Source organism: Anolis carolinensis, chromosome 3 (assembly GCF_035594765.1).
Source record: "Anolis carolinensis isolate JA03-04 chromosome 3, rAnoCar3.1.pri, whole genome shotgun sequence".
NCBI classification, from domain to species: Eukaryota; Metazoa; Chordata; class Lepidosauria; order Squamata; family Dactyloidae; genus Anolis; species Anolis carolinensis.
In genome coordinates this window covers 283,156,583-283,183,925 of record NC_085843.1, presented here as the reverse complement: position 1 = coordinate 283,183,925, position 27,343 = coordinate 283,156,583, and the positions used below count along the sequence as shown (strand labels likewise).

Below are 27,343 nucleotides of genomic sequence, written 5' to 3'. Positions count from 1 at the left end.
GGATACAAGAGTCAGTGATCCAGAATAAAACCATTGCTTTCCATGGGATCCTATGGTTCTCTATCAAAGGATACATGTGTCAGTGATCCAGAATAAAACCATTGCTTTCCATGGGATCCTATGGTTCTCCATCAAAGCCCATAGGATACAAAAGACAGTGATCCAGATTAAAACCATTGCTTTCCATGGGATCCTATGGTTCTCCATCAAAGCCCATAGGATACAAGAGACAGTGATCCAGATTAAAACCATTGCTTTCCATGGGATCCTATGGTTCTCCATCAAAGCCCATAGGATACGAGAGACAGTGATCCAGATTAAAACCATTGCTTTCCATGGGAGCCTATGGTTCTCCATCAAAGCCCATAGGATACGAGAGACAGTGATCCAGATTAAAACCATTGCTTTCCATGGGAGCCTATGGTTCTCCATCAAAGCCCATAGGATATGAGAGACAGTGATCCAGATTAAAACCATTGCTTTCCATGGGAGCCTATGGTTCTCCATCAAAGCCCATAGGATACAAAAGACAGTGATCCAGATTAAAACCATTGCTTTCCATGGGATCCTATGGTTCTCCATCAAAGCCCATAGGATACAAGAGGCAGCGATCCAGATTAAAACCATTGCTTTCCATGGGATCCTATGGTTCTCCATCAAAGCCCATAGGATACAAGAGACAGCGATCCAGATTAAAACCATTGCTTTCCATGGGATCCTATGGTTCTCCATCAAAGCCCATAGGATACAAGAGACAGCGATCCAGATTAAAACCATTGCTTTCCATGGGATCCTATGGTTCTCCATCAAAGCCCATAGGATACAAGAGGCAGTGATCCAGATTAAAACCATTGCTTTCCATGGGATCCTATGGTTCTCCATCAAAGCCCATAGGATACAAGAGACAGAGATCCAGATTAAAGCCATTGCTTTCCATGGGATCCTATGGTTCTCCATCAAAGCCCATAGGATACAAGAAACAGTGATCCAGATTAAAACCATTGCTTTCCATAGGATCCTATGGTTCTCCATCAAAGCCCATAGGATACAAGAGACAGTGATCCAGATTAAAACCATTGCTTTCCATGGGAGCCTATGGTTCTCCATCAAAGCCCATAGGATACAAGAGACAGCGATCCAGATTAAAACCATCGCTTTCCATGGGATCCTATGGTTCTCCATCAAAGCCCATAGGATACAATTGACTGCTGATGGTTGGGCAATGAAACAGGATGGGACACTTTGATGGATGTTTTCAGTAGTAAAGATGGGACTAAAGCACAATAAGAGGCAGGAGTTCTGAACAGAATGGCTGGCCCGTTTCAGAGTTCCCTCCTTTCAGGGAATTTCTGTCCCTTTTCAACCCCGGAACATGTGATGAGGTCTGTGCCTCTCCATGCTTGGAAAGAGGCTGAAGTGTCCTCCCAGGGGGAAATGTCTCAATGTGATGAGATCGATTGCCGGAGTTCTCTCCTTTCAGGACACTTCTGCCTCTTTCCAACCACGGAGGACTATACATGACTTCCGGAAGTAGATCAACTCATGCAATGAGCTCCGTACCTCTCCGTGCTTGAAAAGAGGCTGAAGTGTCCTACAACTGGGAAATTTCGCAGTGCGATAAGGTGGTAAGAATTGTCAGGGTGGTGTGTGTGAATGCTGGGCTAGGTAGTTGAATCTCTCCTTCGTCATCCTGCCTGACTTGGTGAGTCAGATTCTCTTCTCCGCTCACCCGAAGGACCACCTGATGCAGCAGCAAAAGTGGCACCAACAAACAATAGCTGAGTCGTTGGTTAACTGCTGATCCCAGCAGGTCTAAATACTTTATTTACATATATACAGAGTTACTAAGAGCCATAACTTTCCGGAGACATGGCGGTACCTCCCGCATTCCAGTTCAAAACGGAAGCCCTGACCTATTGGTTGGGTAATCAATCAAGCAGGCTTGTGCTTAACCCTTACGCTGCTAGAATGCTTTGCCAGAAAAAACACACAGTTGCAAACACCCAACAGCTTAACTTGATATAACATTTCTATCTAACTAGCTGTGCCCGGCCACGCGTTGCTGTGGCGTTGTCTGGTGGTGTTGGTGAGAAATTGTTGAGGTAGTGGTGGTATTGAATGTCTATTGTATGGTTGTCTTTATGTTTAGTATGCACACTGAAGTGGATTATATGGCAGTGTGGAATCAAGATAATTCAGTTCAAAGCAGATAATATAAGATTATAAATGGGTTATATAGCTGTGTGGAAGGGCCTTGAGTCTACATTCCCATATAATCCAGTTAAAATCTGATAATCTGTGGAAGAGGCCTAAGTGAGGCCTAACTGTGCCTGTCTCCTGGACTGAGTAGGTTGCTAGGAGACCAAGTGGGCAGAGCTTAGCCTTCTAACTGGCAGCAATTGGATAAAAACAATTATTCCTCTCCCTCTAATTAGGACTTTATTTTTCTTTTCTTTTTGTTGTATCAACCTAGAGCTGTGAATGATGGGTTGTGTTGGCAAATTTCGAGGTTGGAGGGCCTGTAGTTTTGTTGTTTTCTCTGCTGCCCTGATGCCATCACTCTTTTATATATATAGATAACATAAACACACACTAACAAGAATCTCTCAGATGTTAATCTGCCCTGGAAAAGGGTTTCTCAGTAGAGTATATTTTCCATCTCAGAGCCTGACCTGGTTCCTTTGTTTTCCAGAACCGACCTACGACCCCGTGAGCGAGGACAACCTGCTATCGGCAGGGCTCAAGCACCTCTGCCTGAAGAAGAAGCCGGGACCGCCGCGAGGTCTCCGTCCCCCCAAGCCCTCGGCCTGCGTCTCGGGCACCAGGGCGGGCGAGAGGCTCCTCCTGCCCCGCACCAGGGGGGGCACCCAACCCGGTAACGAAGTGACACTTATAGACTTTGAGGACGAGCCCGTCCCCACCACCCCTTCGCCCATCGGGGAGCTCTGCGCCCCGTCGCTTGCCAAGCTGGCCATGGAGGCGTTCTCCTTGTTGGACAAGACACCCCCGCAGAGCCCCACGCAAGGACTGCCCCGCCCCCTGCACCCCACTCCGATCGTGGACTGGGACGCCCGCCCCTTGCCCCCTCCTCCCACCTACGACGACGTGGCCCAAGACGAGGACGACTTCGAGGTGTGCTCCATCAACAGCGCGGACGGTCTGGTTGGGCGGCGGAGCAGGCGCAAGAGCTGGGAGAACGGGGAGACCAATGGCGGCTTCGTGCCGGAGGGAGAGCGGGCGTCCCTCCCGTTAGACGACAACCTCTTCTTGCCGCCAAAGGAAACCAAGCAACCCAGCCCTGCTCAGACCACGGAGATCTTCCAAGAGCTGCAGCACGAGTGCATGAAGCACCTCAACGTCCCCTTGGGGGGCAACTCCGTGGCCTCCACGCCCAGCCCCGGGGAGGACAAGCCGCAGATCCCCCCTCGCGTCCCTATCCTGCCCCGACCGCTCCGCAAGAACGAACACGGCCGCTGGTCCGGGGAGCTCTCGCCGGCCTCCGGGGGTGAGGAGGATCGCCCACCCCAGATCCCCCCGCGAGACCCTTTGTCCCAGCCGAGTTCGAGGACCCCCAGTCCCCGGGCCCTGCAAGGCGGGTCCCCACAGCCGCGGGCCAACCTCTGCTCCCCGCTCTGCTCCCTGGGCTCCTTCCTGTCCACGTCGCCGGGCAAGCAGCCCATGCCCACCACGCAGAGCTTTGCTTTGGACCCCAAGTACGCCACGCCGAAGGTGATCCAGGCTCAAGGGAAGGAGTGCTCCAAAGGGCCCTGCATCCTGCCCATCGTCAAGGACGGGCGGAAGGTCAGCAACACCCACTACTACCTGCTCCCGGAGAGGCCCCCTTACCTGGACAAGTACGAGAAGTTCTTCAAGGAGGCCAAGACCCCCGAGGAAGCCCCGGCACCCCCCAGAGTGGTCACCACCGCCACCGTGCGGCCCATGATCCAGCAGCAGCCGGACTATCGGGGCAACTTCTCATCCAACAACAGCAACGTCACTTTCAAGGCCACCTGTGGTCTTCAGAAGATAATCTACGATGGCTCTGAGGGACCTCGTCCTTCAGATAAGATACGGCTGGTGAGTGGCATTATTATTAATATTATTATTATATTTATTATGTTTATTTATATACCAGTTTTTCTCTCCACAAGGAGACTCACCTTCTCCTTGGTGCTCAATCCCATCCACCTCAGCTCACTTCTGCATTCGGATTAGCGGGCAGAAATTGAAAGTCATACACAAACACTAAGCTTTAAGGAAACATAGACACAGAATCATAAAGTTGGAAGAGACCCTCAGGGCCAGCCAGTCCAACCTTATTATTACACCATGCAGGAATACACAATCCAAACCCTCCTGGCAGATGGCCATCCAGCCTCTGCTTCAAAGCCTCCAAAGAAGGAGTCTCCACCAGACTCTCATATTCTGCTGCCAAATGACTCTTGCTCACAAGACGTTCTTCCTTCTTAATGTTTAGGTGCAATTATTTAGTTTGAATCCATTCATCTGTGTCTTAAGTCTATGAAGCCGTTGAGAACAAGCTGGTTCCATCTTCCATATTCAAACATTGCTCTCATGTCTGTGGTCAACCAAACAAAACATACCCAGTTCACTAAGTCTTCCAGACCTTTGACTCCTTTGGTGGTCCTTCTCAGGATACGTTCCAGTTTATCCATATCCTGAATTGTGGTGACCAGAAATAGACACAGAGTTATTCCAGGTGAAGTCTGACCAAGGCAGAATAGAGTGGGACTATGATTTCCCTCGATCTAGACAACTATTAATGCAGCCCAGAATCACATATGTGCATCTGTTGAAGGGTGTGTGGTCCACGTGGGGATCATCCACATAGCTGACCACAATGGTCTAGACTTCCTGACAGAGCATTAATAATAATAATAATAATAATAATAATAATAATAATAATAATAATAATAATAATAAAAAATAATAATAATAATAATAATAATAATAATAATACATCACACAGTCCTAAACGCTTGGGAAGTGTATACATCTTGTCTGCTGTGTCATACTGTGTTTTTGTGTCAGTATAATAATAATAATAATACATCACACAGTCCTAAACGCTTGGGAAGCATATACATCTTATTTGCTGTGTCATACTGTGTTTTTGTATCAGTAAAATAATAATAATAATAATTATTATTATTATTATTAGTAGTAGTAGTAGTAGTAGTAGTAGTAGTATTATTATTATTATACATCGCACAGTCCTAAATGCTTGGGAATTATATACATCTTGTTTGCTGTGTCATACTGTGTTTTTGTGTCAGAATAATAATAATAATAATAATAATAATAATAATAATAATAATAATAATAATAATAATACATCGCACAGTCCTAAACGCTTGGGAAGCATATACATCTTGTTTGCTGTGTCATATTGTGTTTTTGTGTCAGTAAAATAATAATAATAATAATAATAATAATAATAATAATAATAACAACAGCAACAACAACAACAACAATACATCACACAGTCCTAAAATACATCACACAGTCCTAGACACTTGGGAAGTGTTCGAGTTGTGATTTTGTGATAGGAAATCCAGCATATCTATCTTGTTTGATGTCATACAATAAAATAATTGTTTATTATTATTATTATATTCTCCCCTTGAAGTCTACACTTTAAAAGTCCAGAATGGAGAAAAAAAATAGGGTCTGAAAAAAGAGTTCATTTCTTAAAGTAGATTAAATACGTAGTTTCAGCGCTTTGGACCATTCCATTAAAGTTCACACTAAAACCTGAAAGAGATTTGCTACACTTTGAAACCACCCACTCCCATTATATGTGTTTTTTTTTAAAAAAAATTCCAGTCTTTATAGAATCATAGAATCATAGAATAGTAGAGTTGGAAGAGACCTCATGGGCCATCCAGTCCAACCCCCTGCCAAGAAGCAGGAAATCGCATTCAAAGCACCCCCGACAGATGTCCATCCAGCCTCTGCTTAAAAGCCTCCAAAGAAGGAGCCTCCACCACGGCCCCGGGGGAGAGAGTTCCACTGGTGAACAGCCCTTCTCACTGTGAGGAAGTTCTTCCTGATGTTCAGGTGGAATCTCCTTTCCTGTAGTTTGAAGCCATTGCTCCATTGTGTCCTAGTCTGCAGGGCAGCAGAAAACAAGCTTGCTCCCTCCTCCCTATGACTTCCCTTCACATATTTGTACATGGCTATCATGTCTCCTCTCAGCCTTCTCTTCTGCAGGCTAAACATGCCCAGCTCTTTAAGCCGCTCCTCATAGGGCTTGTTCTCCAGACCCTTAATCATTTTAGTCGCCCTCCTCTGGACGCTTTCCAGCTTGTCAACATCTCCCTTCAACTGTGGTGCCCAGAATTGGACACAGTGTGATTCCAGGTGTGGTCTGACCAAGGCAGAATAGAATAAGGGGGAGCAGGACTTCCCTGGATCTAGACGCTATTCCCCTATTGATGCAGGACAGAATCCCATTGGCTTTTTTAGCTGCTGCATCACATTGTTGGCTCATGTTTAACTTGTTGTCCACGAGGACTCCAAGGTCTTTTTCGCACACACTGCTGTCAAGCCAGGCATCGTCCCCCATTCTGTATCTTTGATTTCCATTTTTTCTGCCAAAGTGAAGTATCTTGCATTTGTCCCTGTTGAACTTCATTTTGTGAGTTTCGGCCCATCTCTCTAGTCTGTCAAGATCGTTTTGAATTCTGCTCCTGTCTTCTGGAGTGTTAGCTATCCCTCCCAGTTTGGTGTCATCTGCAAACTTGATGATCGTGCCTTCTAACCCTTCGTCTAAGTCGTTAATAAAGATGTTGAACAGAACCGGGCCCAGGACGGAGCCCTGCGGCACTCCACTTGTCACTTCTTTCCATGATGAAGACGACGCATTGGTGAGAATCACCCTTTGGGTTCGTTCGCTTAGCCAATTACAGATCCACCTCACCGTAGTTTTGTCTAGCCCACATTTTACTAGTTTATTTGCCAGAAGGTCGTGGGGGACTTTGTCGAAGGCCTTACTGAAATCCAGGTACGCTACATCCACAGCATTCCCTGTATCGACCCAACTCGTAACTCTGTCGAAAAAAGAGATCAGATTAGTCTGGCATGACTTGTTTTTGGTAAATCCGTGTTGACTATTAGCAATGACCGCATTTGTTTCTAAGTGTTCGCAGACCACTTCCTTGATGATCTTTTCCAGAATCTTGCCTGGTATCGATGTGAGGCTGACCGGACGGTAATTGTTTGGGTCGTTCTTTTTTCCCTTCTTGAAGATAGGGACCACATTCGCCCTCCTCCAATCTGCTGGGACTTCTCCCGTTCTCCAAGAACTCTCGAAGATAATTGCTAGTGGTTCTGAAATAACTTCCGCTAATTTATGCATGGCCTGGAAAAAAAAGGGGTGCTGGAGAAATATATCAATATTTTATCTGTCTTTTCCTCCGGCCAGGTCCAGGAGACGGTGCACGGCGTCACCACGGAGGAATGCCAGGCAGCCTTGCAAAACCACAATTGGAACGTGCAAAAGGCCATCCAGTACCTGAAGGTAAAAGCAGAATAGATGCAGCTTTCCTGCTTCCTTTTGTCCTCCTTGCTCTTTGGCACCAAGAACGGATCGGACCATTTTGTGCCACCAAAGCTGAGATTATTGGGGTGCTTCAGGAAGGAATAATAGGTATCCATAGCAGAGTCAGTGTAGCTAGTGCTATATGTGAGCTTATGGTAGGAAATAGGAGAGAAAATTCTCAGAAAATATGCAGGTAAAGTTATATATATATATATATATATATATATATATATATATATATATATATATATGTATGTATGTATGTATATGTATGTATATATATGAGTTTCGTATAACTTGGAAATAATAAGAAAAATGTGGTATACATCGAAAGTGGGAGAACAATAATTATTATAGAAAAGAAAGAAAGATGAAATAATAATAATAATAATAATAATAATAATAATAATAATAATTTTATTTTTATACCACGCCACCATCTCCCCAGAGGCATTCGGGGCAGGAAGCAGGCAGGCTTTGAAGCTGAAGGCCTTTCAATGCTAATCAAGGTGGCCAATTGTAACATTCACACTTTCCTCAAACAGACAAGAGTTCTCTCTCCCACCCTGGACATCATTCCACAGATATATAAATGTCCCTTGCCTCACAACCTCTGAGGATGCCTGCCGTAGATATGGGTGAAGCGTCAGGAGATAATGCTTCTGAAACAGGGCCAGATCGTCTGAGAGACTCACGGCAACCTAGTGATTCCTGCCATGAAAGCCTTCGCCAACACAATGAGATACTAGCTTCATATGGAGTGGTGTCAGAAGTCATGGGCGATGCTTCGCAGGAGTGGGATGGATTTGGTGAACACGTGTATTTGTATTAGATGTATTTGATTTTTTCTCTCTTTTCTTTTGCATTCTGTATGCCACTTTTACACAATTAAAAATACCTTTTTAAAAAGAGAGAGGCTACCTGTTCTGGGCGCACCCCGAAACCCCCTCCTCTGATTTGCCCTTCTGTTTGTTCCCTTTCTGCGCAGGTGGAGCAGCTCTTCTGCCTGGGGCTCAAGACCCGGCTGGAGTGCCAGAAGGTCCTGGAGATGTTCGACTGGAACCTGGAGCAGGCCAGCTCCCACATGCTGGACCCCTACAACGCCTTCCGGCTCAAGTAAGAGCAGCAGACCCCCCACTTTGAGCCCCATTGCAAGCCCGGACAGGGGTCTCCTCTCCAGACCAATGTCCTCAAGGTTGGGAGGAGCCAGAACCCTGGATGATGGACAGGTTGCAATAGGGAAGCAGACGTCCAAACAAATCTTATTGTTTTGGAGACCTTTCTGCTGGCATCAATTTTTATTTTCCACAGACCAGTAGTTCCCAACCTTTGGGCCTCCAGGTGTTCTGGACTTCAACTCCCAGAAATCCCAGCTGTTAGGAATTGTGGGAGCTGAAGTCCAAAACATCTGGAGGCCCAAAGGTTAGGAACCATTGCTATAGACCAGAGATGAGGAAGGTCAACCAGGTTTAAAGAGTTTGTTTGTTTCCATATATATATATATATATATATATATATATATATATATATATATACACACACACACACACACACACACACACATACATACATACATACACACACATACACATACAGTAGAGTCCCACTTATTCAAGCTAAACAGGCCAGCAGAACGTTGGATAAGCGAATATCTTGGATAATAAGGAAGGATTAAGGAAAAGCCTATTACACATCAAATTAGGTTATGATTTTACAAATTAAGCACCAAAACATCATGTTATACAACAAATTTGACAGCAAAAGTAGTTCAATACGCAGTAATGCTCTGTATTAATTACTGTATTTACGAATTTAGCACCAAAATATCATGATGTATTGAAAACATTGACTACAAAAATGTGTTGGATAATCCAGAACATTGGATAAGCAAGTGTTGGATAAGTGAGACTCAACTGTACACACACACACACACTCCGTATATACTCGAGTATAAACCGACCCAAATATAAGCCGAGGCACCTAATTTTACCACAAAAAAACTGGGTTAACTTATTAACCCAAGTATAAGCCAGGGGTGGGAAATGAAGCAGCTACTGGTAAATTTCAAAATAAAAATAGATACCAATAAAATTACATTAATTAACACATCAATAGGTTAAATAATGTATATATATGGATGTAGATATACAGGTACATGGATCTATATGTATATAGGATTTGCAAGGACCTGCAAATATATATAAAATTAATATAGCTAGATAGATAGATAGACATAGGGATTGCAGATGCATGCAGGGGGTTAATGCCTATATATCTGTAGGAGAGATTAACAAATATTTCAGGGGAAAATGCTTTCATAAGATGAATGAATATATAGTTTTCTTCTTCCTGACTTGCAAGGGCATCTTTCCCTTTTCAAAACATTCCCTTGGTTAAGAGCGAGGGAGGCTTTGGAAAACACACTGATAAAGGAGGATAAGAGAGGAATATATCATATATTGCAAGCAATGGCCTCTGGTTCTGTTGCCCGGCCTTGACCGGGTCAAGGTCATTATAAGCCAAGGGAGACTTTTTCAGCTAAAAAAAAAAGGCTGAAAAACTCGGCTTATCTTTGAGTATATAAGGTATGTGTGTGTGTGTGTATATATATATTCCAAAAATATACTTTCTTCAAAAGACATTTGTTTCAATTTTTCCCCTAAAAATAATTGATTTCCCCTCCTGAAATGCTCGCAGGGGCCTGTGCCGTTGTAAGCCCAGGAGAAAACTTTTAAGAAGTGAACTGGATATGGCTTCTGGATCCCATCTCCCAAGCCTCCTAGCATTTTCCAAATATTGTGGAATTTGGTAGAATGTGTAAAATTAATTCTGTTCCAAAATGACCACAAAAGCCCTTTGGGGTGTGTGGGGGGACACCACGTTTGAAGGACCCCCAGTCTGTCCTGGCCAAGAAAAATGGTCTTCTTTGTCTCCAAAATGCCCTTTGGAGGATGTGAAGAGGCATTTCCGCCATGTTTTGGGTCACTGTAGGCCAATTTAGGCCCAGGGAAGACTTTTTTCAAAAATTCAGTAGAGTCTCGCTTATCCAACATTCTGTATTATCCAACGCAGTCTGCCTCCCACCTGGATCCACAGCTGCTTCTCTAGGCAGCAACATGCAGCGGGTCAACACACCCAATAACAACACAAGTGCAGCCACACTCCCAAGCAAGTGGCAGACTTGTAAAACATGATGTTGTGGTGCTTAATTTGTAAAATCATAACATAATTTGACGTTTAATAGGCTTTTAGTTAATCCCTCCTTATTATCCAACCTTTTCGCTTATCCGACATTCTGCCGACCTGTTTATGTTGGACAAGTGAGACTCTACTGTAACTTCTTTTTTTTAAAAAAAATTGTTTTTATTAATTTATCAATCCAAATGTACAAGCTCACATTTTTCTCATTCTACAATATCTCAAACACATCACGTTGCATACAATCCGACAACAACAACAACAAAAATCAAGAACACCCCCAAGCATATTTCCCATCAGTCTTTTAACTTTTCCATTACAACTTCACTATACATCTCTCCACTACATACTTATACATTTTGAATTATAAATTAATAGTAATAATATTGAAAATAAAGCATGTATAGGTAGATGAAGGGTGTCTACTGTAACTTCTAATCAAAGGCCTCTCCTTGGACTAAAATGCTCCACAAAAGATTCAAAAAACATTGCGAAATTGCCATTTGTCCCCTAGAGAGCATTGAGGAGCAGGCTTCCAAGGGAAGTGAATAGTGTCAGGGAGTGGTTAAAAAACATCACCTCCGCAGCACCCTGATTTATTTGTGAGCCATTGACTCTCACCAATTCATCCTCGGTCAGACTGCTTGCCCGTCCGGAAAAGCAGTTCCGACAAACGACACCACATTCGCAAATCAGCTGAATGCAACGGTTCTTAGACTTTATTCCATATATACAAGGTATTTACAAGTTGCAAAGTCCATCATTCATAGCAGACATGCTTTCTCCTTGCCAGTCAGCGAAGCACACACACATACTGCCGATAACAGCACATTCCACAGCAGAATGACGAACGTCCTCTCCAGCCGGAAGTCACGACCTATTGGCTCTTGCAGGCTATCACTCAAACTGGCCTGCTGTTAATACTTAAGATCAGGGGTCCCCAAACTAAGGCCCGGGGGCCGGATGCGGGCCTCCAAGGTCATTTACCTGGCCCCTGTCCTAAACTTTAGACTTAGGGTTGACCTAAGTCTACCTGGTCTTTGAAGGTCTCCTTGCTTAGCTACAGCCTTATGAGACCATCTAGATGGCTTTTGGAGGTCACTTTTCTTACCTATGTCCTATGAGACCATCTAGATGGCCTTTGAGGGTTCCTTTCCTTACCTATGGTCTTCTGATGGCCTTATGAGACCATCTAGATGGCCTTTGACGGTCCCTTTCCTTACCTATGGTCTTCTGATGGCCTTATGAGATCATCTAGATGGCCTTTGACGGTCCCTTTCCTTACCTATGGTCTTCTGATGGCCTTATGATATCATCTAGATGGCCTTTGAGGGTCCCTTTCCTTACCTATGGTCTTCTGATGGCCTTATGATATCATCTAGATGGCCTTTGAGGGTCCCTTTCCTTACCTATGGTCTTCTGATGGTCTTATGATATCATCTAGATGGCCTTTGAGGGTCCCTTTCCTTACCTATGGTCTTCTGATGGCCTTATGATATCATCTAGATGGCCTTTGGGGTCCCCTTTCCTTACCTATGGTCTTATGAAACCATCTAGATAGTCTTTGAAGGTCCCTTTCCTTATCTATGGTCTTCTGATGGCCTTATGAGATCATCTAGATGGCCTTTGAGGATCCCTTTCCTTACTGATGGTCTTATGAGACCATCTAGATGGTCTTTGGAGGCCTCTTTGCTTACCTATGGTCTTATGAGATTGTCTAGATCAGGGATCCCCAAACTAAGGCCCATGGGCCGGATGTGGCCCTCCAAGGTCATTTACCTGGCCCCTGTTCTTAGGGTTGACCTAAGTCTGAAATGATTTGAAGGCACACAACAGCAACAATCCTAATTTTTTACTATTTCGTCATAGTCTGGGCCCCCAGCAGTCTGAGGGACTGTGAATCGGCCCTCCACTTAAAAAGTTTGAGGACCCCTGCTTAAGATGCTGGAACACATGTCTGGTATACACATTTGCAAACAGTAAAAAACACTTGATTCATCATTTCACCTTTACACCCAAAATAAACCAACAAATAGATCTCCCTATATATATGTCCATATCTACCCACCCAGGACTCGGTCAATTTCATCCGCATCTACCCCAAGTGATGGCCTTCTTTGGCTCTAACTTGTCAAATGGTTTTTCCTGGCAGGCGATGACCAGCAATGGTCCTCTGAAGCAGAAACGGATGGCCCGCGCTGGGCTTCCGCGGTCGGAACTTCTCCGGAAGAGACGCTCCTTCTGGGCCTTGGGACCGAGAGCCACCGAGCGGGACGGGACCGAGACAAAGCGAGACTGTGGCTGAGGAACGCCACTGTGAAATGCTGGGCCAAACCCAAACGCCCCGACCCCCTCCCTCCGCAAACGCCGACAATTGCACCCCCCTTTTCTTCCTCCGATGCTGGCAGCTCCGCGTTGGCTTGCACCCACCCTTTGCCCCCACTTCCCCCCCTTTGCACCTGTTGCTTGCTGTTGGATTTATTTTGTAAAGAGAAGTGTTACATTAATATATAAATATTCTATTCTATTTTGGAGAGAACGGAGTCCTTGTCTAATACAAATTCGTGACGGGATGGGGCCTGGTGGTGGTGGGTTTGGGGAGGATTTCAGTGTCAGGAGAACTATTTTAGAAAAGCTATGTAATATTGGCTGGAATCTATCATCCAAGTTGCTCATGAGTAAGCTGGAGTTATCCATCCATACTGGTTCACATTCATGATTTCAAGCAAAGCTTGTGCCAAAGAACTTCCCAGTGTCCCATTCATCAGATCTCCAACTCTGCCATTCTTAGTGCAGGAGGGGACAATATTATGGCAAGTGGCAATACGAGGGTTGAATGAAAAGTAATGCCTCCACCTTCGTAACTCCTCAACAGATGGCAGTCCTGGTCTGCAGCAGGTCCTGGCATGTTCAGTAGACTCTCCTCTACAGTTCCCTTTGGCGTGAAGCCTTAGCATTGAACGGTTGTGTTGTAACTACAAAAATAATGTCGTTGCATAGCTAATCTAGTGTCCTGTTTTGTCTTTCAAGAACAGCCTTATGACACTGTAGTAAGTAAATGAAAACTGTTTACTTCAGCAAAACAAAGTACAGTACACTCAGTGAAATAATACAAAAGAAAGCCAGGAAGTCTTACTTCAGACAAATAAACAGGCATAAATCCAGATGCAGACTTGGAGCAGGCACACAGAGAATGAAGGCATTAGAGTGAGTTTGTTACCAGCAAGAGCTGTCTGCACCTGCTTCTGCTTTTATAGCCCTGGGTCCCCACATAGCTGCTAGGGCAGTTCCTAATTACTCAGCTGCATTTCTGGCAGCTAATCTAACTGAACAATGTCTCTGCTCTGTTTCCTTTCGCCTCTCCTGGAATGAGGGTACTAACAAAGTCTCCTCCTCAGACTCCAACTCACACTCAGATTCATGAGCACTTTCCTGCACCCCTTCCTCTTCCTCTGAAGAAGAAGAATCCCTGACATCTAGAATACTACCCTTTTGTTTTGTGTTACATTGTTGTACAAAAAACATGGTTGGGAATTGTAATGATAGAATCAAAGAGTTGGTGGGAACCCAAAGGTCATCTATTGTCAACCCATGGTCAAAATGGAGACACGGGTGGACCACAGATCCCTTGAAGATTCTCATTCCTGGTTTTAACATATCTCTCACACGTGGCATTGCTGTGATGTGTGTCCATCGACTACAATGGAAAGTACAACCAAAGCATCACAAAGGCAAATAACAGCTGGACCTCCATATCCACAGATTCTGCATCCACAAATTCCACCTCCCAGGGCTTGAAAATATCCCCCACCTCAAAAAAAGAGCCCTTTGATTTTGTCATTTTATCTAATAGACAGTTTTACTACATCGTTGCATATAAAGAGACTTGATCATCGATGGAATTTGGTATCCACAGAGGGCCTTGGAACCAAACCCCAGCGGATATAGAAGACCCCTGTTTATGAAATCCCCATACACCAATTATCATAATTAATTGTATAGATTTGGGGACCTTGGTGGACAAGAAAGTGGTAAAATAAATTAACAAATAGGTCAATGATGACCTGACTGGGGATGATGGGTCTTCTAGTTCAACACATTTGAAGGGCAGCTAGTTAGGACGAGTTGTTTTCAGTGTGGCGACAATTGGGTGTCTTTCAAAAGGTCTGCCCAGCCAAAATATGTTATTTATTGAGATCTTAAATTTGCACCCCACTTAGGGACTGGACTCTTCGGAACAACCTCCAAGCATTTTGCCAATGCAAGAAGCACCTTAAGCATTTTAATTGGCCCGCCATTGGCACTGATGATGGCTCCCAGGAATTGAGATGTTACAGCAGTGGTCCTCAACCTGTGGGTCTCCAGATGTTTTGGCCATCAACTCCCAATATACTGGCTAGGATTTCTGGGAGTTGTAGGCCAAAACACCTGGGGACCCACAGGTTGAGAACCACTGTGTTACACCTTGGATTGCTCCTCCATTCAGTGGTTCCCAACCATTGCTCTTTGAGATGTTCTGGACTCCAGCTACTAAAATTCCTGATTGTGGTCCAAATGGGTTGGAGCTTCAGGGAGTTGAGGTCCCAAACCTTTGGAAGACCAACGGATGGGTCCGATTGTTCTGTGCGTTGAACCGAAACATGTATTTGCCTTTGATTGTGGGAGAGGCCTTCTCCCAGTATGGTGCCCAACTTTCAGTCATGAGAGCCATCTATGCCATTGATACCTGTTTTTCATAATTCAGACCTTGCTTGGGCAACAAGTTCATCCAAGAAGGGATTCTGTGGATCACTTGGAGCTTAACCTATGACCATCTTTTGTCATTGGCTTCCTTATTGAGTAAATCCACTGGTCATTGTGACATCAATAACTGCCACCCAACTTGACCACAACTGACACCTCCTGGCATTCTGTGGCTCGGCCCAGCAGAGTCAAGAGTCTTTCTTCAATTGCCTTGAGCTTCTCCTTCCACGAATATTGAGCTTCTCCTTCCAGACTCATTGCCTTTTGGTTTGTGGGTGGGTTTGGCATCATAACAGTGAGGCATTAGGGCAAAACCCAACCACAACTCACCTTAATACAGTGAAGCATTCCCAGCAGGTAAGATATGGTTGTTATTTCCATATGGAGTATCAAGTTGGAAGGAACACAATGGGTCAGTGCAAGAACCCAGAGTTGAATCATCCTTGAAAGGTCGACATCCAATTGTTGCTGAAAAGCTTCCAATGAAGGAGACTCCATCACTTTTCAAAAGAGTTTTAACATTTCTTACGGTCAGGAAGTTCATATTCTTAAGTCAAATCATAATGACATAAACAAACAACAACAACATTTTCTTACTCATGATGAAGTTCTTATTCTTACATTATTATTATTATTATCAACACAACGACGTTGTATGGCACAGCAAACAAGATAGATATGCTGGATTTCGTTTCGCAAAACCACAAGTCGAACACTTCCCAAGTGTCTAGGACTGTGTGATGTATTTTCTGATGATATGTGCAGATCCCAGCAGGGTGGCCTTTTGCAGTTGGCAGATGGTGATTTTGTCAATGTCTATTGTTTCCAAATGCCGGCTGAGATCTTTTGGCACGGCACCCAATGTGCCCATCACCACCGGGTTGTTATTATTATTATTATTATTATTATTATTATTATTATTATTATTATTATTATTATTACTAGCTGTGCCCGGCCATGCGTTGCTGTGGCAAAGTGGTGGTGGTATTGGTTAAAAATTGTAGTGGAGTTTTTATTTGACGTTATTTGTATTTTTTAATTAATTTTATTATAACTTATCTTTTTTATTTATTATATTTTATTATTTTGTTGTATTATTTTTACTTATTTTGTTATTATAGTATTTTATTGTATTAATTTTTTAGTGTTTTTTATTATTTTTATTATTTGTATTTATTTTATTTTTATTCTTTTATTAACACTGGGCTGAGTGGGTTGCTAGGAGACCAAGTGGGCGGAGCTTAGCCTTCTAACTGGCAGCAATTGGATAAAAACAATTATTTCTCTCCCTCTAATTAGGACTTTATTTTTCTTTTCTTTTTATTGTCGGAACCTAGGGGCAAGGATGGTGGGTTGTGTTGCCAAATTTTTAGGTTCTGGGGCTTGTACTTTTGTTGTTTAGTGGGAGGAACAGACACCATTACTCCTTTATATATATAGATTATTATTATCTGACAGTGTTGTACCTCATCTCCTGCCTTGAGGAAAGGCAGGTAAGAAGTTGTTGTTGTTGTATTCTTACCTGCCTCTCCTCAAGAATCCAGGTGAATTACAACATAGTCAAAATACTTGTTATTGTTGTTGTTATTATTATTATTATTATTGATACAACGACATTGTATGACAAAGCAAACAAGATAGATATGCTGGATTTCGTATCACAAAATCACAAATAATAATAATAATAATTATTATTATTATTATTGATACCTGCTTTATCTCTCCTGAAGCAGACTCAAAGCAGCTTAACATGTTATGTATTTATTTAATAATAACAATAACAACAACAGCAACTTTATTTTTGTACCCCACCTCCATCTACCCAAAGGGACTTGAGGTGGCTTACATGGGGACAAGCCCAAACAACCTAGTTAAAATATAACACACTACAAATGCATAGATAATAAACATAGAAGAGTAAAACAACAACATAGTAACAGAATATAAAAGAAATAATCAAACCAGACAATGAACCTGAAGTACTAATCAGTTCCTGGGCACAGGGGGGCAGACGGCTGCAAATCGATTTTGAGGATAGATCGGATGGATAAAGTTTACAGCATTTATATTCCGCCTTTCTCACCCGAAGGGGACTCGGTATATCATAGAACACATATACGGCAAACATTCAATGCCATTATATAGACAGGACAGACAACAGAGGTATATGTAGGCATTTTCCCATCTTCGGCGTCCTGGAGGTTGTACTTAATTCCAGCCACAGGGGGGTGCTGTTGCTCCATCTTCCATGGAGAAGAATTCAGATCACAGACTTCCTCCTTTCTTTTGATCGCTGGCATTTTCTGGTATTTCCTTTTTATGGTGCCATAAAATACCTCCCCGCTCAAGTGGTACCTAATTTATCTACTAACAGCTGTTTTCGAACTGCTTAGGTCGGCAGTGAGCTGGGCTGAAGGTTGAGCGCTCACCCAGACCCGGCCTTCGAACTGCCAAAAGCATTAGCATACAATCTATATATATAAATGAGTGATGGCATCACGGCGACCAACAAAACAACAAAACTACAGGCTCCCCAACCTCGAAATTTGACAACACAACCCATCATCCACGCCTCTAGGTTGATACAACAAAAAGAAAAGAAAAATAAAGTCCTAATTAGAGGGAGAGCAATAATTGTTTTTATCCAATTGCTGCCAGTTAGAAGGCTAAGCTCTGCCCACTTGGTCTCCTAGCAACCAACACAGCCCAGGGGACAGGCAGACTTAGGCCTCTCTTAGGCCTCTTCCACAGATTATCTAATTTGCACTGGATTATATGGCAGTGTACACTCAAGGCCCTTCCACACAGCTATATAACCCATTTATAATGGACTTAATGTCAGGGGAAAACCTTTACCCTTTACCTTAACTACCACCAATTCCTCAATACTTTATTTCCCATACCATCATACTTCACCACAGCAACGCGTGGCCGGGCACAGCTAGTCTATATATATAAAAGGGTAATGGAATCACGGCACCGGACAAAACAACTAAACTAAACGCCCCACAACCTCGAAAATTGACAGCAGAACCTCTCATCCATGCCTCTACGTTCATACAACAAAAAGAAAAGAAAAAATAAAGTCCTAGCCACAGCAACGCGTGGCTGGGCACAGCTAGTTTAAAATATACAAATATGCAGACATTAAAACAGAATTAAATTACAAAAATCCACAGTTACAATCCATTAAAACATAATCAAAGTTAAAAACTACAGTGCACCGTAAAACCATTAGAACAGAATACCGTTAAAAGCACATAGATTAAAATGCATGAGCATAAGATTAAGGCACATTGAAATCATTCACACCAATGAAATGCCAATTTGAAATGGATACGTTTGAAATTGGCAACACAGCACTCCGACCTTATTGAATATTTGTTAGATACCGTGTTTCCCCGAAAATAAGACAGTGTCTTATATTAATTTTTGCTCCCAGAGATGCTCTAGGTCTTATTTTCAGGGGATGTCTTATTTTTCCATGAAGAAGAATTCACATTTATTATTGAACAAAAAAATGAACATTTATTATATACTGTACAGTAGTTGTCATCATAATCCAGCATAACCAGACAAACTGTGAATCGTATCAAGAATTTCTTGTTACTACCATTATTTCCATGTACAACAATCTACGGTATGTGCATTTACCGATCCTGCATGCTGTAATGTACTATTTGGCGGGCATGCTTCCAAAAAAAATGCTGCTAGGTCTTACTTTTGGGGGAGGCCTTATATTTAGCAATTCAGAAAAACCTCTACTAGGTCTTATTTTCTGGGGATGTCTTATTTTAGGGGAAACAGGGTAGCTATTCCACCTTTCCCATCAAGGCATTTTGCAAAATCGCTATTATACAGAATACAGCCCTCTCAACATATCCACAGGATCAACTGCCCGTATCTTGAAAGTATTCCTCCGAAAATTCAAAAACACATCTTAATATTGTTACTTTCTGAAAGCGACACCATTTTCTATACCCTTATAATGGGCACCTAGAACAACCACAGAATTCGCCCAAAGTTATGACCATTCACATGTACCGATTCCCAACAGGAGTGCCGTTCCACAAAATGAATCTCGAAACCTCTAAATGTGGACTGACTGAAAAGACATCCAGTTCTTTGTCTGTACCTCAGCATGCAGGTAAGTGGCCTTTTCCTTCTTTGCACTCAGCCCATTGGGTATCACTGAGAATGCTAGGAGAACTGACATGACATTGTTTACAATTCATTAATGTTGCAATGTTATCATCATTTTTAATTGATATATTAAACAATTATGAAGGCTAGAATGTACAATGAAAGTTACAAGTGACTAACCTAAAGTTGGGCATTCATAGCTATTTGAATTAAATAGTATAGAGAATACACAGGGATCATAAAAGCATTCCATCCTGGATTTAACTGGGCAGCAGCTGCTGCAAGGGACAGAGGTCTGTTGTCCTATGGATCGGGATGCAGCACTGAGCTTTCCACGCCAACCCTGCAAATCTCTGTTACAACATGGATCGTACTTCTGACTATCTAACTAGAGAAGACTCTTGGGAGCAGAGATGAATAATTCAATCTGCTGCATCCTGATCAACAAGAAAACAGAATCCGATTGCTTGCAGCAGCTGCTGCTCAAAAAAACAGGATGGTGGATGGATGGGCCAAAAGATACTACAGAGTGCATTTACATAGTATAAAGGATGCAGTTTGATCCCTCGAACTGTTCAATGCTTTGAAATCATAGGAGCTGTAGTTTGGTGAAGCACCAATACTATTTAACAGAGAAGATTAAAGTCCATGTGAAACTACAATCTCCATTATTCCATAGCATTCGGGTGGAATTAATCAGTCCACATTCACCAGGGTTAAAGGCACAGGACTGCCTTGGAAGGGAACAACTACAAATAAGGAAAATATTATTGTTTTATCACAGGCAACACTTCTCTAGATCCTCCAGTATTTAATTACAAGGTTAAATTAATGCAGTTTGACACTGCCATGCATCAATATTATGGAATCATGGGAGTTGTAGCTTAATATGGCCCTTAGCCTTTGCTTCCAAAGAGTGCTGGTGCCTCACCAAACTACAATCTCCGTGATGCCATAACATTGAGCCATGCAGTTAAAGTGATATCAAACGGTATTAATTCTGGGCAGGGCAGGACAGAAGGGAGTTGTCTCTTGGATGTCAACGCATTGGGGTTTCCCGTTGGGAACACTAGATGTTGGGAGCTGTAGTCCAGAAAAGTAATGTTCCCGAGCTCTGGACAAGTGCTTCATAGATTATTTCACAATCTTGTTCCAGATTCGCCCACCTCCCAATCCTCTCAGGCCTCGCTCAGCTCCGGCCCCTCCGAGACAGAACTGAAGAATGCTTTGGGTTTCATGCACAAATTTCTCCACAATCAGGTATCACTCATTTTCCTTCTCTCGTTTTCTGTATTGTTTCCTAATGCAGGGGGACCTCTTTCCCACTCAGTTCTAGCCAGCCCTGAAATGTATTTTCCACATTTTTTCCATTCCAGTCGTCCTCATTGTCAGAGTAATTCGCAGCGTAGCAGCAGTTGTATGTTGTCAATGAACCGCAGAACGAAAAGACGTCAGAAACGATGTTTAAAAGTATATACAAAGCTTTACTTTACAAGACAAACAGACTTGCAGATGAACACAGGCTTGGCTTTCACTCTAGGCAGACACAAACTCAGAACAGAGCAAGATCTCAACTGACGCAATCAGTAATGTACAAACACACTTGAGTCTGGATACTCCCAAGGTTCCAGCCACACATCAAGGTTAACACAGATTCTCAGTCATTAACTCTTTACAGACTATAGCATACTCTGGATGATGCAACCTGTATGCAACACATGCTAGACACAAATTTCATCTAAACACTACCAATACACAAATCCCACATTAACACTAATTTCCTCAGAGAGCAGCTTAGATGTGCACTGCACACAAATGCACTGTGTCGTGCATGGATGCACATGCGCATTTGGATTGCACATTCAAGTGCACCTTGGAAAGCTCAATGCACAACATGGCCATTCTACACAAGATTTGCACAGGATTGCAAATGTGCACATGTTCATGCAAATATGTAGGACCTTAACTATACTTAGCTGGTTCAGCAAAGGTGAGGAAATGTAGCCTGCACATGCTCAAGGACACTTTTGTCGTGTAAAGCGGTACTTCCCATGCTTGCCAATGCAGAACTTTTATTTATTTATTATTTATTTATTTACAGTATTTATATTCCGCCCTTCTCACCCCGAAGGCGACTCGGGGCGGATCACATTATGTACATATAGGGCAAACATTCAATGCCCATAAACACATTGAACCGAGACAGAGACAGACAGACAGACAGGCAGACGCAGAGGCAATTTAACCTTCTCCTGAGGGGATGTTCGATTCTGGCCACGGGGGGAGCAGCTGCTTCATCATCCACTCTGACAGCATTTCCTCATTCCAACGTCATAAATTAGTTAAACTTGCCTCCCCACTTTTATAAGTGGTACCTTATTTCCTACTTGATAGATGCAACTATCTTTCGGGTTGCTAGGTCAGCAATGAGCAGGGGCTATATTTTATTTTTAATTGACGGGTGCTCACCCCGCCACGGGCTGGCCTCGAACTCATGACCTCGTGGTCAGAGTGATTTATTGCAGCAGCTGTTTACCAACCTGCACCCAGCCCGGCCCCTCTATGTGCCAATAACAATTGTGCTCATTGACAACAGCTGAAGACTCTCCAGACACTTGAATCCAATGGGTCACAAACAGGTGTTCTCTATATAGTAGCAGCCAATGTCTTCATTATCAGTGGGAAAACAATTCTGGATCTTGTTATAGTCAAAAGCTCAGACTAAAACCCAGAACAGATTAATACTCCCCTGACATGGAAGATACCAGTTACCACTGGAACAACCAGCAAACCCCATTAACACCTCTGCTGCGTCATGTTGGACTCATAGGTAACCTCTAAATTGTATTCGTGCCCAATGATTTATCATAGTCCTGTTCCTATTATTTCTATTCTCAGAACTACATTGGTTTTTCTAATCTTGGAGTGGATTATGGGATTAGGATTACACAACTATAATTTGGTGGAGAGCATAAGGGCCATCCGTTGCCATGTAGGAAGACACAACTCAAGAGACGGTCAATCCAACCTCTGTTTAACCATCTCCACCAGCCTCTGAGGAAATCCACTTTCGTGAAGCTCTTACAATCAAGATGTTCTTTGTAATGGGTTGCTTTGAGTTTTTTTGGGCTGTATGGCCATGTTCCAGTAGCATTCTCTCCTGACGTTCCTCAGAGGTTTGTTCAGACGTCTTTTGGAAATGAGGCAAGTGGAGTGTACTTGTGGAAAGTCCAGTGTGGGAGAAAGAATTCTTGATTGTTTGAAGTAACTGTGAATGTTGCAATTCCAGACGGCAAACCATCAAGTGCCAGTTAACACCTCCCAAACAAAGGATGCCTCCAGGCCATAACAGCCATGGTACTTTTATGCAAATACCCTCACTGATTGACTTTTCAGCTGCAAAGCTACCCAATGCTAATCAAGCTTGCCAATTGCAATATTCACACTTGCTTCAAACAAACAAGGGTTCTTTCCCCACCCTGGACATTATTCTACAGATAGATAGATAGATAGATAGATAGATAGACTCCACTTGTTGCACCTCAGCACTGGTTCACCTTGCTCTTAACACACACTCCACCACAGCAGACTTGGTTTTTTCAGTTTATTGGTAAAAGATAGCAAAATCTTAATAAAAAGAAGTAAAGAAAGCAGTAATACAATTGCAAATGCAGTCTGCAGAATACAGTCCAAAGTCTTTGTAGAAAATAGTTCAAAGTCTCTAAAATAGCATATCAGTCCTAGAAAACAAGGTAGCATGAGCTTCAAAATAATCCAAACACAGAATCTAGACAGGAACGGAAGCGAGGATCTATTTCCATGAGCAGAGACAAGGCAGGGGTTAAGCTTCCAAAATCAACGTTGCTCTGTCTGAAATCTTTCCCTGTTTCACCCTTTTAAACCATGCTTACAAGCTAGAAAAGCATTCCTCTGACCTTGGGTTCCCTTGAGTTTATTAGCGATTCTCACAGAACGCCTGGGAGGAATTCTTAACCTTAATCTTGTGTCTCTATATAAGGAAGATTCCTCTGGCTCACTGCCAGAGCCACCTGGACTTTGTTGATGTTTGAAATCCTGTGAAAGGTCACCCTGATCACTAACTTCAGCTTCCCTGCTAGTCTGCAGCCTTTCTAACAATTCAGAGCCTTCAACATTTCCTTGGTCAGCCTGTATTTCTGACAATTCAGAGCCTTCAACGTTTCCTTGGTCAACCTGCTGAAACCCAAATTCCCCTTCATCATCAGACTGAACCACAACACCACTTGCCTAGTTTTCAACAGACTTCTGGACAAACCTCTGAGAATTCCATTAGCCACAGATGCAGGTGAAACGTCAGGAGAGAATGGGACTGGGGCATGGCCATACAACCCAAAAACCTCACAGCCACCCAGTGATCCTGACCATGAAAGCCTTCAACAACACCTTCTTTGTAAAGCTTAGGTGGACTCTCTTTTGTTGTCCAGTTGTGTGCATGTGTGCATCTACATTGCAGAATGAATGCTGTTTGACCACCACAGCTCAATGTGATGGAAACTTGGGGGTTTGCTGGTGTCTAATCTCAGGATTCCAATGCATTGAGCCATGGCAGTTCAAGTGGTGTCAAACTGCATTCATTCTACAGTGGAGATGCACCCAAAATCCCTGAAGCAACAGAAAACAAGCTGTTTCCATGACCCGCTTCACATATTTAAAGAGGGATCTATCCTGGCCCCTCTCAGCCTTCCTTTCACCAAGGTAAACGTACCCAGCTCCCTTGTCCAGTCCTCATAGAGCTTGGTTTCCTCAGGACGTATCCGAGAAGGACAAGTTCCTGGACTCTGTTGATGTTGTTGCCACAACTTTGGACAGCGACCGGAAGGAGAGATTTGTGGAGCATCATTGCAACCCAACCCTTCTGAGGGACACCCTTAAGGTGGGTGAGATTGAGAAGACCACAGACAGCCATGTGCAGATATTATGAATACACATGCCTTGGTAAATGGAGTGGAATCAGGCATCGGGTGAACAGGTCCCACACTACGAGACCATGTTGCCCGTCCCGCTCTGATCGTGCAAAATTCTTGCTGCAAACAGGGTCCTTTTGGGGAGATCTCTGGATTCAGCTCTGTCATGTTTCTTTTTCCGGGTCATTCCAGTATCTTCTGCCAGAAACAGCCTCTCCGTGTGCCCAGCAGCGGGAATTGGCACTTTCCAGAATCACCAGGGTGATCTGCTGCATCACAAGACACTGCGTGGCAAAGGTGGGTGGCTCTTTCCAAATAGATCACAATATCATCATCATCATCATCATCAGGTGGGGTATAAATAAATATAATGACAACAACAACAACAACAACAACAACAACAACAACAACAACAACAATTATACGAGAGTTGAATCACAAGTAATGCCTCCACCTTCGTTACTTGGGTTTGGATGGGAATATTTTAATAAATCAAACGTAGAAATAATCCTTAGAATGTGCACTTTAACGACCACTGTTCACTTTTCCACTCGCCCTGGGGGAGTGTTTTAAAGATTTTTTTAAAGATGTTTTTAAGATTTTTTTAAATTGTTAGATTTTAGCCTGTTCTTGTAAGCCGCTCTGAGCCCTAGGGGAGTGGCGGCATATAAGTTTGAATAATAAATAAATAAATAATCACCAGACAATTGGATACATTTCTGCCAACGATGAACATGTTTTCTGAAGCTGTCAAGGAAGACGTCGACACTCTGATCCCTCAACCAGCATCTCACATCGTCGACACTCGGTTTCCGCAACCGGCGTCTCACAGGACCCATCTTGCACAGATCTTCCGATAGCCAAGGAATGCAATCATGTGACCCACATGTTATTGTAAAATGCTGATTATGCTTGAATGTTCTCCCTGAGGGATACGATGATCGTCCTGAATCCATCTGCTGAGGAGTTACGAAGGTGGAGGCGTTACTTTTCATTCAACCCTTGCATTTCTTACCTGCCTCTCCTTGTAGCTTGAGGCAGGTTACAACAAGTGAAAAATACATAATAATGAGATAAAATGCACATATTAAAACGTATTTCTACAAAATACATATACTGTACCTGTATTTACTCGAGTCTAATGCACCATCAAATCTAATGCACAAGTATTTGCTGGAGAATGTCATGTGCAGCGGCAAAAAGTGCACTCTTTGTCATTTGTCCCCAAAATATGTTTATCACAGTGCTTTCCTGGTTATAATTCCTTCTTTAAAAACACCAAAGAACACTTTAGAACACCAAAGCTTTCAGCGATGGAAAAGGAAACCTTGGGATGCATCTGTATTGTAGATTGAATCCACTTTAACTGCCCTGGTTCAATGCTATGGAGTTTTGAAAGCTGTAGTTTGGGGTCATGGGGGCTGCTAATAAATGCTGATGGCTCATCAAACTACAAATCCATGGCAATTTAATTAGAGATGATGTCCCTCAAATAGGAGCTCCAAGTGCTCCTGAAACAGCTTCCCTATTTGCTTTACCGTATTATACAGATCTAATGCACATCTTCATTTTGGGAAGGTCATTTAGCCACAAAAAAATAATAATAATTTATTCCGAGTATTTATTTTCTGCCCTTCTTTCTCACCTCGAAGGGGACTCAGAGTGGATCACAATGTACATATACATGGCAAACATTCAATGCCATTAGATATACAGACAGAGACGAAGACCCAGAGGCTATTTAACATTTTCCAGCTTCCAGGCTTCATGAGGGTATGCTCGATTCCGGCCACAGGGGGAGCTGCTGTTTCATCATCCACTGTGACACCGAGTCCTTGATGGATTGCTTCCTCATTCCTTTCTGCACACTGCTGGATGATTTTTATGGTGGTGTAAATTAGTTAAATTAGCCTCCCCGCATAAGCGGTACCTGAATTTTCCTACTTGATAGCTGCAACTATCTTTCAGGTTGCTTAGGTCAACAATGAGCAGGGCTATTTTTTAATGGTTGGGCGCTCAATCCGATGCGGGCTGGCTTCGAACTCATGACCTCTCAGTCAGTAGTGATTTATTTGTCATAGTAATTTGCAGCGCAGCAGTAGTTGGATGGAATCAGTGGAACGCAGAACGAAGTGACATCAGAGACGTTGGTAAAACTATATACAAAGTTTTACTGACTTCAGTAATAATCAAGACAAACAGGCTTGCAGACAATAGACGAACACAGGACTTGACTCAACTCAGAACAGAACCGAACTGATGCAATCAGTAATGCACACACACTTGTGTCAGGACACTCCCCAGTTCCAGCCACACATCAAGGTCATTACAGCTTCTTAGCAATTAACTCTTTCCAGACTATGTTACACTCTGGATGATGCAATCAGTATGCAATACAGGCAAGACACAAATTTCATTTAAACACCATCAATACACAAATCCCACATTAACATTATTGCAGCTGGCTACTAACCAGCTGCGCCACAGCCTGGTGAGCATTAGATTCGAGTAAATACGACTCGCCCTGGACAACATTAAACCTAGGGCCGTCATTGCCTTCCAGTAATGCTCTTCTCAATGTGATCCCTCTCCCATCTATTCTCTTCTCAGGGAATGAAAGATTTCAAGATCGGAGAGGTGGCAGGGTACCTCACCCTTTGCTGCAGCGACTCCAATGAGTGTGTCTGCCACTGGGCAGCCGATGGGCTCCATCGCTTGTACACCTTCATCATGCGGCAAAAAAGTAAGAAGC

General features: G+C 43.1%; 2 protein-coding genes across 9 annotated transcripts in view; both read left to right on the top strand.

The window, feature by feature from the left end:
• Positions 1–13,289, top strand: part of tnk2 (tyrosine kinase non receptor 2) — a 192,872-nt gene extending 179,583 nt beyond the window's left edge. For all 6 annotated transcript variants that reach the window (XM_062976905.1, XM_062976901.1, XM_062976904.1 and 3 more), the window contains 4 exons: positions 2,693–4,077; positions 7,448–7,543; positions 8,553–8,680; positions 12,915–13,289. In XM_062976905.1, coding sequence (XP_062832975.1) covers positions 2,693–4,077; positions 7,448–7,543; positions 8,553–8,680; positions 12,915–12,921 — 1,616 coding nt within the window. In that variant the 3' untranslated portion in view covers positions 12,922–13,289. The remainder of the gene's footprint in view (positions 1–2,692; positions 4,078–7,447; positions 7,544–8,552; positions 8,681–12,914) is intronic.
• A 126-nt stretch (positions 13,290–13,415) lies between these two features.
• LOC103280554 (maestro heat-like repeat-containing protein family member 7) overlaps positions 13,416–27,343 on the top strand; it is a 59,909-nt gene continuing 45,981 nt past the window's right edge. For all 3 annotated transcript variants that reach the window (XM_062976909.1, XM_062976908.1, XM_062976907.1), the window contains exons 1-6: positions 13,416–15,862; positions 19,563–19,652; positions 20,805–20,908; positions 24,435–24,560; positions 24,784–24,888; positions 27,202–27,334. In XM_062976909.1, the coding sequence (XP_062832979.1) occupies positions 19,580–19,652; positions 20,805–20,908; positions 24,435–24,560; positions 24,784–24,888; positions 27,202–27,334 (541 nt within the window). In that variant the 5' untranslated portion in view covers positions 13,416–15,862; positions 19,563–19,579. The remainder of the gene's footprint in view (positions 15,863–19,562; positions 19,653–20,804; positions 20,909–24,434; positions 24,561–24,783; positions 24,889–27,201; positions 27,335–27,343) is intronic.